The sequence below is a fragment of the Balaenoptera physalus genome, assembly GCF_965194825.1.
Source record: "Balaenoptera physalus genome assembly, chromosome: 12".
Lineage (NCBI taxonomy): Eukaryota > Metazoa > Chordata > Mammalia > Artiodactyla > Balaenopteridae > Balaenoptera > Balaenoptera physalus.
In genome coordinates, this window is record NC_138897.1 from 5,837,164 (window position 1) to 5,855,379 (window position 18,216).

Genomic DNA, 18,216 nt, shown 5'->3' on the forward strand with positions numbered 1-18,216 from the left:
CTTGGTGTCCCAGGATGGGACCTGAATATCTCTCTTTACAATTTGGTGTTAGAAAATGCATGTTATCTTGATGGTCTTGTTCTTCTGTGAATGATGAAATATCACAAATACCTTATATAGCTAAACCTTCCTCCTATGAAGTAGTACAAACATTTAAAATCACCATTCGCTATTGTATCGATATTTCACATGCGTAGATTCTGTTTTGCTTCTTTTTTAGAATTTTGCTTCTTTTTTTAGAATTGAACTTTAATTATATTTTACACTGGGTATGAGTGTAGCAGAGAAATATACCCCCAGGATGTTAAAATATCTCAGTCAGGAAGTCATAGTTTTAGGAAAGTCCTGGGCATGTCTTAGAAAGGTGTGTTTATTGTGTACTTGGATATAAAAAAATGGAGACTGGTTATAGACTATTTTTTTTCGTTTTACACGTAAATAGTACAGTAACACAGAATCAAAGACCTTGAAGCTGAAGGGCTCTGGTGTATTGTTGACTTTGTTTTCACATTCAAGTATAATATGAAGCTCATATAATGACTTTTAGGAGGGCAAGAGGATAAAAACCTTCTGCAAATTGTAAAGTTAATTGTTTGTTTTACCTGTCGTTGTGCTACTTCATGTAATATCAGAATTAATTTAAAACCACTTTTTGAATCATAGAAGAGAGTTGTCCACTTAGTCTTTGGGATTGAATTTTTGTGAAATGCATAGTGTGCTAGAATAAGGACTTGGAAGAAGATATGGTAGGAAAATTATTAAAATAAGCATTCCCCTGTCGTTTTTGAGAAAAAGATGTTTCATTATGCATTCATTTATTTTTCAGTTTCTTACAAGTGACTGTAAACTGGGGTGTTGTAGAGCTGGTACACACAGGTAGGGTGGAATGCCCTGGTGTGGTACGTCCAGCAACATCCATTTAACTCTGATTGGTCAGTTCCCATGAAGTAATGATTGCTAAATGTTTTAAATATTACTCCCAATATAATATCTTATTGATCTATGTAGCATAACCCATTTAATTATATTAATTTTATTACAGTATTTTACCATCTAAAGAATAACTGTCTGCTGTTTTGTCACATGAGAAAACAAACAGTTCTATGTATAACTCATCTTTTTAAACAGCATTTATTTCATGCTCTTCTGCCTGAAGGGCTGTGCTCTGTTCTTTCAAATTTGCATTCTCATTTAGTCTTAACAAGAGGTCTGTGAATAACTATCGTCACTTTACAAATTAGGAAATTGAATATAAATCACTTAACTTTTATATCATATACCTCCTTAAACTTATCCCATTATATAGATGTAAACTGAAAAGTGGAAAAGTTTAAGGAATATTTGCTCAAGGTCACACAACTTAGAAGTGGTGAACCCAAGATTCAGTCTCAGATATTTTGAATTCACAGCCTCTGTACAATACTTGCCTTTTAGAACAGCTTACAATGACAACTACAGTGCTTGCGTCCATATGGCCGGCACTGTCCTACATTCTCTGCATAGTTAAATCACTTAGGGAAGCATTATCTGTCTCCCTATTTTATAGATGTGGTAACTGAGTAAGTGTTCATGGAAGACGTGATCTCCCCTTAGGAATTATCACTCCCTACAGCCTGAGACGCAGCCCTACCCTCTGTAGTGTTGTCAGGACTCTACCTCAGGATGAAGTGCCTGGAGAAGCATTCTCTAAGCTTCAAGTTCATGGACAGTTAACCTGGTCCAAAAAGGATGCTTTGCACAATTGCGTATGTGTTAGCGTATGAGAGAAGAGGGGAAAGTTGGGAAAGACTCACTTTGCAGTGTTAAAATATCCATTTTCTATGTTACCCGAATGATTTAAATCAATAACAATGCTGTGCTTACACATATGACATTCTTTTGGCTGACTAGCATATTTCACTACGTTCCGTTTCTGGCTTTTCTCAAAAAGAAACACTTAGCATTAGAGCCGGATGATGAAATGGTGATGTTCAATAAACCCTTCCAGAGAAGTGAGTTTGCAATAGCTGCAGTCATTATATCTAAATATGCTTTTGAATAATTCAGAGTCAAAAAGCAATGCGAATACTGTCTTCTGTGTACTTAGTTTTTAACATCAATATGAGGCTATGTTTGCTATTCTGAAAGCAACAGAAGACCTAGTCCCAGAAATAAGTAGATTCATCTGATCATGGAAACTGCCTGTGTGAGTTACTCTGAATTTTGAGGATTACGTGATTGGCTGCCCTTTATTATTGGTAAACCTTAATTTTGAGTTTCTTCCAGATAATTTTAGGGAATAAGGGGTCTGGTTTTTAAGAGCCAATAGCTTTCGACAATTATATTGAATTTCTAAGTAGAATAAGTTCTTTAAAAATTGGTAGAATATGTGCTTTTCCAGCAATAGTAAGAGAGCCAAATAATGAATGGGAGTTAGTTTCTGAGAGTATCACAATTTGTATTGTATTTGAGAGCTAATGCTCCACAGTAAACACACCCGTGAGAGTCTTCTGTTCTCTGGGATACTCAGGTCGGCAGCCTGGCCAGAGCTAAACTTTTGCTCAGTGATATTAATCAATTAAAAACATCTGTTGACTATTTACTCTAAGCCTGGAGATATTAAGCCACATAAGAGATTACAAATCATTTTTTTAAAAGCATGTCCCTAGCCTCAAAGAACTCGTGGGGAAAGATGATAAGCATATACTAAGTGCTAAACTCTTTTAAAAATTATAAGTAGAATAGGATTTAAGGAAGAGATAATTTTCTGATAGATTGGAATGATATTTTAAAACTGTAAAGATAATACAGTTCTGATATGATTTGCATAGCAGAGTGGAGAATGGGTAATCCAGGACAGAGAGAGGGAGGGAACTGTATGACCAATGAACCAAAGATCTCAGGAGCGTGTGGGGAGCAGTGGGAAATGCTTACGTGCAGAGTGTATGTACTCAGACATCCTTGAAGGAGCAGTGAGAACATAGCTTGATTTGGGAGGCAGGAAGGTGCCATTTTATTTTTTTAGCAGGAGGTAGAAATAAGAATCTTTATTGAACTATTTTGTCTGCATTTATATGAGAGAAATATTCAGATATGCAATATAAAGAAAATTCAGAATCCAATCTATTTTATTTTTGGTGTCTATGAGACAAAATTAATTTTTGTTCAAGGGATATGTTGTGATACATTGGTTTCTTAGCCACTGCAAGATTTCCTTGTTTGTTTTTGTTTGTTTATTGTTTGCACAGCAGTTCTATAAATGTAGCAGAAGTAAGGAAGAAAAGATGGAATAGTACTCGGAATAATAGTGATTTTTTTAAGGGAGGATGATTTCATTTAACTGGCACATTTGCGTAATTATTTGATGTAAAGTAGTGTGTCAAGAATGTGATTCATTGACAGTCCTGGATGATCTGTTCCACTCCCAGTCAAACCACCAATATTTAATGATAGCTGATACTGGCACATTGATTGGTGTTTTGTAAGACTTTCGCAACAGCAGCAGAAACAGAAACAAAATTACATTTGGAGAATTTGGAAGCCAAATCTCTAGTGCATTTACTAACATACTGTTAGTAGTGTTAGTACTAACATACTTCACTGTTGCAGAATGCAATGTCATTTTTATCTATATATTTAAAAATTTAAAAACAAACCCATCCTATTTAATAGTAATTGTAATAAATTTTCCAGCTCATTCTGGAAGGTCAATAAATATTTATGCTCTTTTTGAGTTATTCTTTACTTGATGGATTAACCGTACTTTCAAAACTGCTGCAATTTATCAGTTAGTAAGTGTTTTTTTACATTTTCTACTAAAGCAATTTGCAGCTGCTCTAATCTATTTGCAGAAAACTACTTTTTTGTTGTGTGTACACATTTTGACAACATTCATTACCTGCTAAACAGACCATATCAGTTCTGCAAAATGGTTGACTACAGAAATTCAAATTTTGTTCCTTACCGAAAAGCAGATTTTTGTAGTAATAGATTGGATCATTACATTTTACACTATAAAAGCTTTACACCATGTTGAAAGCAGGAGCACAATAAAATGTTCAGCATGATACTTTTCAAAATGACTACTGCATCTGCATCTTTTCTACTCTTTAATACTTTGTTTTTCAAAACGACTATTACATCTTTTTTGTTCTTTAACCAGGGACTTAAAGGCAAACCAAGCAGAAGGAAGAAGAAACTCTCCTGGGAATTGGGACTGTGGGGGTGGGTAGGGGGAAGGGCGTGGAGAGTCAGGGGAATGCTTGGCTCAAGTTCCCCTTGTCTTTGCCACACTTTTGATTTTCAAGACTTGATCATTTTTTTTTTAATGATTCCTCTAGGAATGTTAAAATATATTAAATTACCTTACGCAAAGCATTTTCTTAACAATTTTCATTAATATGGAAAATACATTTAAGGAAGACAACTTTCTTAAGAAAAAAACAACCCTGCAATATGCGGTTTTGAAGGTGAAAATTATAATATGACTGCACTGTTTCGATAATATTGATCATTGATAAAACTTTACTGATTGATGAACCTCTGTAAATTATGTGTTTTGTGTCTAATATATTTTTCTAGAATACCTATCCTTAAAAGGGTCACAAAACTATAACTGAAAAAAATCAATGCTAAGATTACATTTTATGAGATATGTGGGATGATTACAAAGATAAAAACAAAAACTACTTTAAAGGACTGTCTATAAGCTATAATTCATAGTGTAGCATTACTCGAGATGCATTATTATAAATAACCAATTACTCTGACAATGAAAGGAGTGTATTTTTTTGTAATATTGAAGTCATAGCTAACATTAGACTTTGCTATATTAGACTTGTCACTAATTCTCTTATTTCTATAGCCAAATTGTATACTTCTTGGAATTCTTATTTTACCTCCCAATGCCCTAAATGTGCATTGTAATCTGGAGAGCATGGACCATTGTACCTAAAGTTAGTAGAACGTGTGATATATATGCAAAGTAGCCTAATTTCATCACCGTATATATTTTAAACGTTGATGAGAATAATGCATATTTTTCTCATGTTGTTCAGAATAAATTTTCCCTTGTTCTGAATCTCCATGATATTCTTCGCTTCCTTCATATGCTTAAATAATATTATACTTTCTTCATTAGTATTTTGTAAGCATATACTTTCCAAAATATTTCAATATTTCCATTAAACTAAATCTTTTTTGCACAGGACAACTAAATTTATACATACAGAATTTCAGTGTATAGCATAATGTTATGCATGTGGTCGGCACTTAAGTTTTGCTAAATGAATGCACCAAGTTAAATAAAAAAAAAGAAGAAGAACCCATATGGATAATGTACTTCATTTTTATGAAGGAAAACTTCCCGTGCCAGTTTTAGAAGCTGAGCACATCTAGAAGAACTCTAGCTCTGTTAGTAACTCAAGGAATAATTACCGCTATGGCAACACTTCTGAGAATGGAATGTCAGTCCTATCATTTGTCTCAATTTGACGGCAAATTATCACACTAATCTTTTTGTTTTCAGATTTGCAACGTGAGTGATTTACAACTGAGCATCAGTTAAAACTTTTTTCTTGCCTTTTTCTTCTCCTTTTTAGCTCCCTGCGAAGGCAATACATTCTTCTGCCACAGTAACATGTGTATTAACAATACGTTGGTTTGCAATGGACTCCAGAACTGTGTGTACCCTTGGGACGAAAATCATTGTAAAGGTAATCATTCGTCCCTGGAATCTGCAAAATCCCTCTACCTGTAGCGTGGGAAGAAGTTTATCCAATGTTTCTATGTATCAGACAGCCTTAAAAATACATTGCATATTGGCTTTATGAACTTCCTGTAGGTTTTATAATTGATTTGTTAGCCTTTTCCTTTGCTTTTACTCGTGCTGTAACCAGAAGTTTTCACATTCCCTAATGCACGGGACTATCCTTAGCACTTGATGTTCATTGGCAAATCTCCTTTTTGGAGCCTGCAGTAGGGCATTGGAGCTTTTCATGCAAAGCAGGGTTTCCTATCAGAAGCTCCTTCATCTGTGGCGGCACCTCTCACTTATCCAGTCCGTCTTTACCAGACATTGTGCACATACTCTAGAGATGAAAGTGTATTGAAGGAACATTAGGGCTTTCAGGTACCTAAAGCCACTTACCTCGACTTCAGTTTCCCTACCCAAACGCTCTTCTTCCTCTCCAATGAGAATCGCTTCCAATGTTCCGGCTTCCTTCTCTAGCCTGTACGCAAAGGTTTGTTTACATAGAGAGCATCCCTTGGCTTGGTTATGAATGTTGCAAGTTTTGGTTAAGTTCAAAGTGCCACATATCCTCTTTTGTTCAGATCCAATATTAACCAGTTTGCAAAGGAAAAGAAATGGGCAAATAACTCTCCATGCTTAATGTCCAGTATCTTCTATTAAAATGCCCTCTGTGGATAGAAGCAGAGAGACGTTGCCACAGTACCCATGGTTCGTAGAGTCAATAAGAGAAGCCGATCCAGTATCAACTGTTTTGAGGAGATGGGCAATGATCCAGGTTGTGTCCAAGGAACCACTTTGGAACGGATGGGAAATTAAGCATTTTGTGAAGAACCGTATACAGCACGGCTAGGGATTCGTTTTACTTGCCTAAAGTGGGTCTGTTCCCATGGTTCTTGGTGGCCCACCTTTCTCCATGGGCAAAACCTCTGCGCCGCTGCTCTGGATGGTAGGGTGGGGCAGGGACACTGGCTCGCTTCTCTGAGAGGAACACCCCTGCTTTATGAAGAAGGCACTCGGTAAGGATGGAGAAAGGGGCCATCTGGTCTTCTCAGCTTGTCTCTTCAGGGAGCTCCACACTGTGAGTGAGCTGCAGCCAGTGTGACCGGGGCCCTGTATTCTCAACCTGCTGTGCCTGGTGTAGACCTTCTTTCCTACCAGTGGGGCCTGGGAGGAGGAGGGGAGACCCCGCATTCCAGCCACTCCTGCCTGGAATCGAGCATCTGCAATATGGATCTGGGGGTGGAAAGGGCATTCAGAAATGCAGGTGGCTTGCCCTTCCTGGGGAGGTACTGTAGCTCCAGACTGGGAGCCTGTAGGGAGAGGAACCTTGTGTTGCCTGAAACCACCCTGAGTAGAGCTTCTATTGGGCTAGAAGCTTCTATTGGGTGGAGGAGCTCAAAGGCCACAGACCATCCCTGTTCATAAAGAAATTCAGTAGATTTTCTTGAATAAATGTACCTCCCTTAAGACAATTTCCAGAAACTTTAAATGTTATTTTTTAACTTTTACCATGATGGGAAAAGACCCACAGAAGCCCTCATGCCAACATCCCAGAAGGGTCTGTCTTAAAGTGTAATCACCTTCTGGTATCAGAATACTGTTTCTTAGACTTCAGTTATCCACATCAGGAATAAATTGAAAACAATTTAGGCATATTCATGTTCCCATTAGTGGAGTTTGTGGGGTTTCTTATACCAAGAGAAAAAAAAAAAAGAATTTACTGTTTTTACCATTACCAATTGATTCACAAATGACATCCTAAAGGTTTTATAAGACCTTCTTCAAAACATATATTTACATTTAAAGTAGGGATGCTGTGCAACGGGAGAGCCGTTTCTAAGGCTAGAAGATAAGGTTCTCGTGAAGAGTGAAACCTTTTGTTTCTTTTTAAAGACTTGTTTACGTTTAAGACAGTGAAAGTTTTATGCTCAGCCTGTTTCATGTAAAGCTCTCAACGTGCGTTCGACTACCGTATTAACGCGTGGTGGGCAACGTGCGTTCGACTACCATATTAACGCGTGGTGGGTTGTTTCTTGTTTTGTTTGTTGTTTTCACTCTCCTCAACGTGTAGAAAAGAGGAAAGCCAGTCTGCTGGACCAGCTGACCAACACCAGCGGGACTGTCATTGGCGTGACTTCCTGCATTGTGATCATCCTTATTATCATTTCTGTCATTGTGCAGATCAAACAGCCTCGTAAAAAATATGTGCAAAGGAAATCGGACTTTGACCAGACAGTTTTCCAGGAGGTGTTTGAGCCCCCTCATTATGAGTTATGCACCCTCAGAGGGACAGGAGCTACAGCTGACTTTGCAGATGTGGCCGAGGACTTTGAAAACTACCATAAACTGAGGAGGTCCTCTTCCAAATGCATTCATGACCATCACTGTGGATCGCAACTGTCCAGTACGAAAGGCAGCCGCAGCAACCTCAGCACAAGAGATGCTTCTGTCTTGACGGAGATGTCCCCACAGCCCGTCAAACCCCTCATCCCACCCATGAACAGAAGAAATATCCTCGTCATGAAACACAATTACTCCCAAGATGCTGCAGACGCCTGTGACATCGACGAGATCGAGGAGGTGCCGACCACGAGTCACAGGCTGTCCCGACACGATAAAGCCGTCCAGCGGTCAGTATCTATAGATTTTTTGATGACAACTATTACCTGAAGACTGAAATGCTTCCAGAATATTGTGTTCTATTTTGTCTTCATTTTTCAGTTTCTCTTTTTTATTAATGACTTAAAGCATAGTATTTCGACTTTTGCCTCTTCTTTTGCTTTTTTCCGTGCTATCCATGCTTTTCCTAAATCCCGTTTGTGTACATAGGTGTATGTGTGTGAGCACACACAGACCAAAGAGATTTCATTGATTTCTATACAGATATAATATTTATTTCTATAAAAATTATGGCTCTAATTTATATTGCTAATTTGCTTCCATGTGGTCATAAATGTTGCTCCAATCAATATTTATAGATTTTAAGATATGAGATGATCTTTGGAAATAATTGCCTTACCAAGATGGTTAACCCATCTTGTTGAATAATTTTAATGTAAAAATAACATATTTTGCAATATAATGTATTATATTTTTGGTATGAAAGTTAAAACTTTTTTCCACATATCACATAATACTTACATTACAAATTGCATATGATAGCATGGTATGCTAAAACAGTAAACATTTATATTTAAATGTAGCGAGGATTAGTAGAAACATTTTTCTTTTAATATGGAGACAATATTATCTATATTGTATTATTAGGCCTAAAATTAGTAAAAGTCTTGAGGAAAGAAGATTTAAATTGAGAAAAATATTATTTAAAATTCCCAAATCCAATCTTCCTATGTTTTCTTTTGCATGTTTACTAGCATTTAGTTTATTTTGTAAATGTACGTAATTCCTCAATTCAATATATATTCTCAAAACCTAAACTACTTTTAGTTGATTTAATATTTTTGCATGCTGATGGAAAAAATTTTATTTCCACAGTTTTATGTACTTTTAGGAATGCTTTTAAGTAAATATTTGTGTGCATATTTATTTTTTGTGAAAATATTACTTTGTTGAATGAAATAGCCATAACATTCCAGGTTCTGCCTCATTGGGTCTCTAAGCAAACATGAATCTGAATACAACACAACTAGGGTCTAAAAAGAAAATTCAAGGTAAGCAAATGCCCTTGGTTCCTTCTCCGACTTTGTTGTACTCTGTTTTGTTTTGTTCTGTTGAACTTGTCTTGTAGTTTTTTAGGGAATGTGCTATTTATTCATTCTTTCTTGAGATATGTGTTTCATAACATTTCACAATTAGAAATATACGGGGTTCAATGCTGATGGAAGGATGATTCTTAGTATATGTATCTTTAAAATAAATGTTAATATTCTTACCATCAAGCATTGTACTACAATGTTATTGAAAAGGATGTTAAGTTAATAAGATAAATTTTATCTATTTTAAGGTAAAGATACAAAAATTGGTGAAGTCTTAAAAGAAATACCAGAAGAAACCCAAGGTTTTCATAATTTAAAAAATTGAATAGTCTCAATATAGCTGAAGTCAATATATAAAACTGGTAATAATGGTATTGATTGAATTTGGCAACATTCTACTCCAAACTCATACACTAAGTATTCTGTGGTACTTATACAATTTGTGCCCTCTTATTTTTGCATGAATATGTAGCTTATTTCATCAAAATTAAATGCAGCATGTTATGTCAAATTTTATAATATAAAATTTGAATGCTTGGTAATGTAAAATGTTCCATAAATATCAGTTGTCTATGTGTACATCTATTTTGTCATCGGGTACCATAATGGCTTTATTTTTAGCGCTTAGAGTCTATATCTCTATTAGACTAATTTGTCTCCAATTAAATTTGCTTGGCGGTTAATCTCTTCAAAACTCTTCAGACCTATCAATTATTCTTGAATTAGGTGAATGCATTTCCATGCTCTATATTACTTTGATAAATTGGTGTATTTGTGTGCATATTTCATCGGGAGAAAATGTTTTAACTGTGTTTTATTTTCAGAGAAGAACTATTTATACAAACATGGGGACTGTGAAAAGAAAATTCTATAGTGAATTGTGAAAAGTGGACATATTTCTAAATTCATTCCACTGCCTTTATCCAAACTTAAGAATTACAGACATTTGTTATCCCTTCAGCAAGACATCCCCGCTGCACAATGATATGTTCATTTCCTAATTTGGTTGCTGGCCACCAAGTGCTCCTTAGTTTTTAAATACATTTTCAGATTTACTGGAAACTTGAAGAAGAAATTATTTCCTGATTAAGACTATCCCAACTTTATTTTTACTGTCAGTTTCACTTTGTTTCTATGTTGTTTTATGTCTTTGTTAGATAATTGTACATTGTGTGATATGTGAAAAAACACGATTTTGGCTGAACTTTGTGTTACATGTACATTGTTTTCATTATATAGACTGCTTGAGAATAGTGCGTTCCTGAGTGATTTTGAACATGCTACAGTGAAAAGTGAGAATATGGACCATGGAAACACCAGCTAGAGGTTTTATGGACTATAAACATCTGTTGTTGTATTAAGATTAAATGCAGCCAAAAGTACCGAGTAAAATTACTGGATTGCAATAAGAAAAATCGCATTTTTCGTCTTTCCTATATACCCCCATTTCCTTTTTTTAAAAAAAAAAAATCAAAGGAAGATACCGAGTTTCAGAAATAGTTTTGAAATCAGGTATTTTACCGTTCATACCCTTCAGTAGAAATGATTTTTGATTAAGCACCTAGCAATATGATTGATTGACAGTTTGAGAAAATACCCTGCATGTCAGTACTGGATATTTGAATTGGAAAAATATCCTTTTTATTAGACACATTGTAAAAAGCATGCATTCTCCAATATTGCTGTTACTCTTCCATTTCCTTGTGTCATATGCTTGCTACTTGTAACTTTTTATATAAAGATATATAAAAATGTATAATAATTTCCTAACTTGAGTTAAGAGAAATGTTTTCTTCTATTAGAGTGATAAAAACTGACTTACGTAAGTACACACTTTATATCTACTCTTTCCACATTTTAGGCTACAGGATGTCCTTTAGTATTAAGACATACTTCTTCAAAATTTGATTTCTAAAACTTTATGGAGTGCTCAGTCCACAAGGCAGTCAGAAAGAGTTAAATTAACTGGGATAAATAGGATTCCTACATTACATCAAAAGCATATGATATTCTGCAGCAACTGGGAGCATTTTCAGGATGGGCATGTTGTCCTCTTTACAACTAATTTTATCAGAAGAGTTTAAGAAAGTGGACATTGTACCACTATCAAGCGCATTTAAAAGTGACATGTTTTTGTGCTAATCTGAATGACGTAGCTAGTGAACTAGTCACCAGTAACTTGGTCACCAGGCAAATCAAGCCTGCAAGAAAGGGAGCCAATATTCAAATTACCATGTTATTGTCCGACCCACAGAATTTATATTCAACATAAACATATAACCTCAATATGAGATGTCTAACTAAAGCAAGCACCACCAAGACCAAGACAGCATCTCCTCTTCTAAGGTTTAGGTTTTGCCCAGAATTCTCGATACATGGAATAGCCCATACCTAAAGAAAAAGAATGCTAGTTAAGCATTTAAATATTTTTTTTCAGTATTAGAAAATTAAAAATAGTTCATAAAGTAGCTAAAAGTAGCACCCTTGCTAGCATACAATATTTACAAGGGGAACAAGGCACGAGGCTGCTTACATTCTTGCTTTCTTAAACAATTCAAATTTCTAAAATTCTTTTTACACAATTTCCCAAGTATCTCAAGGCCAGTATGACTAGCTCAGACTGTTAAAATATCAATATTTATCTGGCAACTTTAAAAGGAGTTACTCTTGCTGTATAATACCAGATAAAGTCAATTAATTATAAAGCCTATAAAAGCATGAAATATCTTTTCCACCTTCAAAAACTCAATAAGACAGCAATCATGTCTCTCCCAGATGATGGATCTTATTACCAATCCTATTTACATACCTAGACTCTTCAACAAAACTATAAACTCAGTGAAGGGCAGTACTATCTTTTCTTTCTTTCTTTAAAACCTTAGTAAGATTTTATCATAGACAGTAAAACTATGTCACGACTTGAACTATTTTTATTAATTCAGTTTTTATGTGAAAATGAATATAAGTGATATTTGAAAACTGCTTCAAAGTCAGCTAAAATTATCTATCTTGTTTTATTTACAAAGACATCCGTTACTGGGGAACCACAAATTTGAGATATCCTGTAGGAACATACCCAGAGTCATTGCTCCCACAACAAAGCCTTGGGCTGCCTCGCGCATGTAGATCAGGTGAATAGACACTTTAGTATTGTCCCTGCTCTTCAATTTATATAATCCATATGCAACGATTGCTGCAATCCTGACATTGCTGTGAAACAGACAGTCACAAGTATGTCAGATGCATGGGGGCAGGGAATCAAGATGATTTTATCATCAATCAATGTTCTATATTTTTTTATAAGGATGCTTTAGGAGACCATTAACCAGCTAACATACAAATTGAGTTTTTAATTTTTCCCCCTCGGAACTAAAAATCCGCAATTGGAAGCAAACAGTAGCAGATCCAGAAAGCTAAGATCGTCTTTAAAATGTGGGCTTGTGAAGCCAGTAAATAAATTCCTTTAAGCGTGCCAGGGGAGCTCTTCTCTGTCCTACTTCCATCCCCGAAGGCAATCAGTTAATGTGGTACAGACTGTAATAAACCATAACTGTGAGACTAACAGAAAAAAAAAAAAACTTTATGGAATATATTCTCCTTTTAGAATAGGAAAGTCTTTTCTAAATGCTTTAAAATCACAAGACCTTTTATGACCCAAATTACACAATTCTGAGTTGTCCTTATACTCAGGCACATATATGATTCCTGAAAGCTTACTAATTATGGTGTGTTTAATATAAATAAAGGAAAATAATATTATAATTAATTGCTGTTGAATGACATACTCTATAAAGTTTGATTTAGTGAGTGGGTACTTTTAAAATATTGAATGTGTATTCTCAGAAAATAATTTCTAAACCCAGATTACTGTAAATCTGCTTACCAGCATTTCCCAAACGGCTGAATTCTACAGAATTTTGTCCTACAAACACATAGCCATCTGGTCTATCACAATGCCAACCTGGTAAATCAAGCAAGCTCCAGAAAGCCAATAGATGAATTATTCACATACATCCCTGTTAGGAATTCAACTTCACATGTGTTACAGAAACAAATAAATGGGAAAGAAAAAATTTTCTGATAGAAAAGTTAATTATCATAGCAATTCTGAATAGTCTGTATTGAAAAAATGTCAATCCACAGAATCTGATAAACTGGTAAATAGAAAAAATATATTGAACTTTATAAAGAGATTATTTTCTATTGTTTTGCTATATATTTTATATACATTATGTTGAAATTTAACCTTTTTTGTTTGACTTGACTAATTCTTTTATTATCATGCCTATTTTCATTCCTTTTACTTCAAAGTTGATGCATCCAGAGACTTTTTAAAGTGATTAGCCATGTTTTATATTACTGTTTCTATTTAGAAATCTTCATAAGACCCTGTACACTTTGAATGAATAATCTCAAAAAGGATGATATACATGTGAACCACTTACTATCCACTGTCCTTTCAGCTGTCCACAGGACTTTCCTCTTTCCAGTTCTTCCTAAATAAGCAGAATGCTTCTGATCTGCTGGTTCACTGCTGAAAGGATATTTGCACCAGAAATCGAGGACTTAAAAAATAAATCCAACTACATTAAGTATAATGATAAAGATAGATTGCTTACATATATTTAATACTCAACAGCTCCATAGGAAAACAAAAACATTGAAATGAAGAATAGGCCTCTTCAATGGTAATACTGAGAATGTATAACTCAGTGTATAATTGGGCATTGCCTAATCAGAAAACAAGATAGTGATGGCTCTGAGGCAGGGGCCTGGAAGCATCCTGTTGTCCCTGCCTCAGCTCTAGATGCTGGATCTTGAGTGTATAGGGGCTCCATGATGGCTGGGGGTTTCCTGAAGGAAGGTCTTTAAAAGCCAGTATTGAAATCTACCAACACATTAAAAATTCCTGTTTACTGGCTACATCAGACCTTGTCACCTGAATATCAACCTTTGGTTTATATTCAGGTGGGGGGGACGCATGTAGATAAGGCATGAGATATTTCAAGACTTTCAAGATGTTTCAAATCAAGTTATTTTAATAAATAGTTATATTTTTTGATAAAGTGAATTCAAATATTACTTGCACGAGTCCTTTATTAATCTCATGCTTTCTGATAGCGTAATTACACACCATGGTAGTTAATTTGAAAATAGCTGTTTGTGTCTCATTTCCCTATGTTTGAATTCACTTTCAAAATCTGGGAGGCATATCATGATTATATGCAACACCTGTGAAACCCTGAATTAAGCTTTTTACTTCTGTCCAAGTGCATTTTAGTTGCCTAATTCAAGGTTGGCATGCTGATTTGGAAATATGATTTTTATGTACCTGATTTTATACACAAGCCATTTTTATGCATCATATTGGAAGATAGACATATGTAATATTTGATTTACCGTAATTCGATTCCATTTGATTAGATAATTAAAATGTGACTGTAAACTTAATTGGAGATCAATGTCTTTGGGCTTTTAAAGGAGAACAGTCCACATTGTGGAGATGCTGGCTTTTCTGTTTTGCATTATTATTTTCACCAAAATTATTTCAATGACTCCATAAACCATTATTCTTAGCATTTAATAAAGTTAGGCCTTTGACATTTCTTGAATATTCACTTAATATTGAATCAACTTTCTCTATATTTTTCATTTAGGAATTTGGCTTTTCCTCAAATTTGATAGCATTTTTAAAATTCCACGAATGGATTTTCCTCAACCTAAGAATATCTTAATAAATAACAAAATAGGATACTGATTCCTATTCCTTAATTAAAGTAATGACAAATTATTTATCTTTTGGTGGTAAAATAAATAATAGCGTTTTATCTTCTTATGAAATTTGTATATTTCAATGATGAAAATGAATCCTGTCAGATTCCAACTCTGGAGGGAGGTTAAATAAATAAAATCATGAAAATATTATGAATGCGAAATGCATATGATTTGAAAAGTGAGTCTCAGTTTTGTCCAACTTCGCTGAAGCGAGTTAGTTTCTGTGTCATGCCTACCTGTACATTCTTCCTCCTTTGGCTTATTTTTGGGATCATACTAATGGCCCAGAGGGTCCATCCAAAAAATTGTCAAATAGATAAAATAATTTTTAAAATCAGACTTGAATTAATTATCAGTTTCTTATCCATTTAATTAATAATTCCCGTTTCTCTCTTAAAGGTGGAATTAAGTAGCAGAATAAAATATATTGTTAAAATAACCAGAGATGTGTTTTTATAAATAATCTTGTTCAACAAATCAGAGCCCTTTGTTAATGTAGAATTGTCCTGATTAATTTTATTAATGAGTTTGTTTAAATTGTACTACAGATTTCTTTAACTGAATTATATTATTCAAATAAACCCAACAGTGTGATAGAAATAGCAAATCTAGGTGACTGACGTCAGGCACTTGTAACATCTCAGCTTTTTTTTTTATTATGGCCTCTGGTTCTGTACTTTCTTATGTGTTATTAAAGAAGTAAATGCCTTCTTAGTATGCCTTTAATTCCTCAGACTTCAAACTTACTAGGGCTGGTTTCCAGAAGGTTCTTATTCCTGCACTAGTATGATCATAAAGTTAAACCACTTCTTTGTGTCCATAATTGTGCAGCCAACATGTTCCTGTTTATCCCCAACTTCTATCACCTCTCCAAACTCTGAAGCATGTCGTTTTACATTGGTTCATTCTTTGGAAAAAAAATTTTTTTTACCCTCTTCTTAATAGACACAGATCTAGACACAAAATGTAAAAGTGATCAGAAAACATAGCATATAAATTATTTAAAATAAAATTTTCCTTATTATATCATATTATAAAATTTGTTCTCTTTATTCGCTTTCTCATGAGTTAAGTTTAATATCAATATAGCCAGCATTTTTCTTGAGCCTGTACAATCTATATACCAGGATTCTTCCTAAGTGCTTTGGGGATGAAAATAAAAGGTGGCGAACTAGTGGGGAGCATAATTATGGAGCCTTATAGAAGAAAGTGTTCTTAGCGGAGCTCAATAAGGAAAATGAAGCTCAAAATTATATGCTAAGCTTACCATCTTGAAAAGCTAATTAGTTGCTTCCTGCTAATCTGGCATGGAAGGTGAAATATATTCAAGTGTCAAGAGAATACAATACCAAGAATGTTTTATAATAAAGAAGTCAGTAGCATAGATAAGGGGGTAAAATATATTCTCAAAGAGATCAAGAGATCTTGATGAATAGTTGTCCTTCTAAGCAGGTCTTGAAGATTGAGAACCATTGTCAAATGGTGGAGCAGGGAGAGATTTCCACCTAGAGAAATTAGAGCAGCTCCCAAGGCCATGTAAATATTTGAGTTGGCTGGAGCATAGGATTAGACTAAAGGAATAATAGTCAGTATAGTTGGAAGAGCAGGTTGGCGTTTAAATCATGATCTCTGACTGCAGGTAATGCCATCCAAAAGACTTCACGTTTAAGTCAAAAAAGAATTTTAATGTCTCTTAGCAAAATTGGGCTGAAAAACTATACTCTAAGTAGAATCCTCTGACAGCGGTATATTTGCTAAACTGAGTGAAACTGGAACAAATAAAGGAAATCAAAACAATACAGACACAAGATATGAAAAAAGAATAACCGATGGATTGTTAGATATCCAGAAATATCTGTCTTACTTTCTATTTATTTTCTACCATTTTTTTATTATTTCAAGATCGTGGTTGGGTAACTAGCCAAAATACTGAGTGTTGTATGCTAAACACCATTCTGAGAGTTTTTCATGTAAGTATCCCTTTAGTCATCTTAGCAATTATTATTATTAATAATAATAATAATACTTGTTGTTATGGTTGTTTTATTGTTATTCCATTGTACCTATAAGGAAACTGAAGAGAGTTCTGGTAGCTTTTCTAAGATTGCACAATAAAGAATGATACATCCAGGTCTGAACTCAAGCTGATTAACCCCAGAATCAGCCAGCGATCCTATCGATGTGAATACAACCCTTTAATATTCAATATAGTATGTTTCACTGAAATAAGTTGACACGTACTCATAGAAACCCCATACTTTTGTGTTTTCTCATCTGTAAAAATATGTATTATAGCAACTTCTCTCCACCCTATAGCTTTTGAGGACCAAATGACAATGCATTGGAAGATACTTTTTACACCCTATGATACATTATAAATAAATCATTTTTCCTAAGTCATGTGTAAACTTCATTTTATAATGGACATGGGACAAATGTATCACGTATACAGAGCAGTAATGAAAAATAACTTCTAGCCTCCTCTTGTCCACAGTGAAATGTATGATTTCCAGAGCCCATTGATTCTTATTTCACTTGAATGACATTTTTCCCCAGTGCTTCTTTTATTGCATCATCTTATTGAACAACATTGAACTCCAGAGCTCCTAAGTGATCCCAAAAGCCCTAGTCATCAAGTACCAACAGAAATACTAACACTTGACAGAAAATTCTGTTTTTCAATCCCAGACAATTGTTTGGTATACATCGCATGATAGCCTAATAGTGGGATAAGCGAGCAAAGAAGTAGGTAGATGACTGCAGTCTCATCACCGTAATTATGGTACAAAAATGTGGTGCAATGCAGTGAAAATAGCTTTTCAACAGGACAATTTCAAATTTTAGTTTCACTTCATACTTCTCATTTGCTCTTAAGGATGTTGTTGGAATCCTTTGAGCTTCGCTTCCTTTATCCTTAAAATAGAGAGTCTATACCCAATAATGAAAGTTGCCCTGAAAATCAGAGATGACACCATCCATAAACAAACAACATGA

General features: G+C 34.7%; 1 protein-coding gene across 3 annotated transcripts in view; it reads left to right on the forward strand.

Annotated features, from left to right (window-relative positions):
* The window catches only part of NETO1 (neuropilin and tolloid like 1), an 89,903-nt gene extending 77,453 nt beyond the window's left edge, over positions 1-12,450 (forward strand). The window contains exons 7-10 of one of the 3 annotated variants that reach the window (XM_082417636.1): positions 5,580-5,693; positions 7,803-8,361; positions 9,328-9,402; positions 10,272-12,450. In XM_082417636.1, coding sequence (XP_082273762.1) covers positions 5,580-5,693; positions 7,803-8,361; positions 9,328-9,388 — 734 coding nt within the window. In that variant the 3' untranslated portion in view covers positions 9,389-9,402; positions 10,272-12,450. Of the gene's footprint in view, positions 1-5,579; positions 5,694-7,802; positions 8,362-9,327 lie in introns of all 3 variants that reach the window. The other 2 variants (XM_082417637.1, XM_082417638.1) reach the window with 2 other exon arrangements.
* The last annotated feature ends 5,766 nt before the right edge of the window (positions 12,451-18,216 follow it).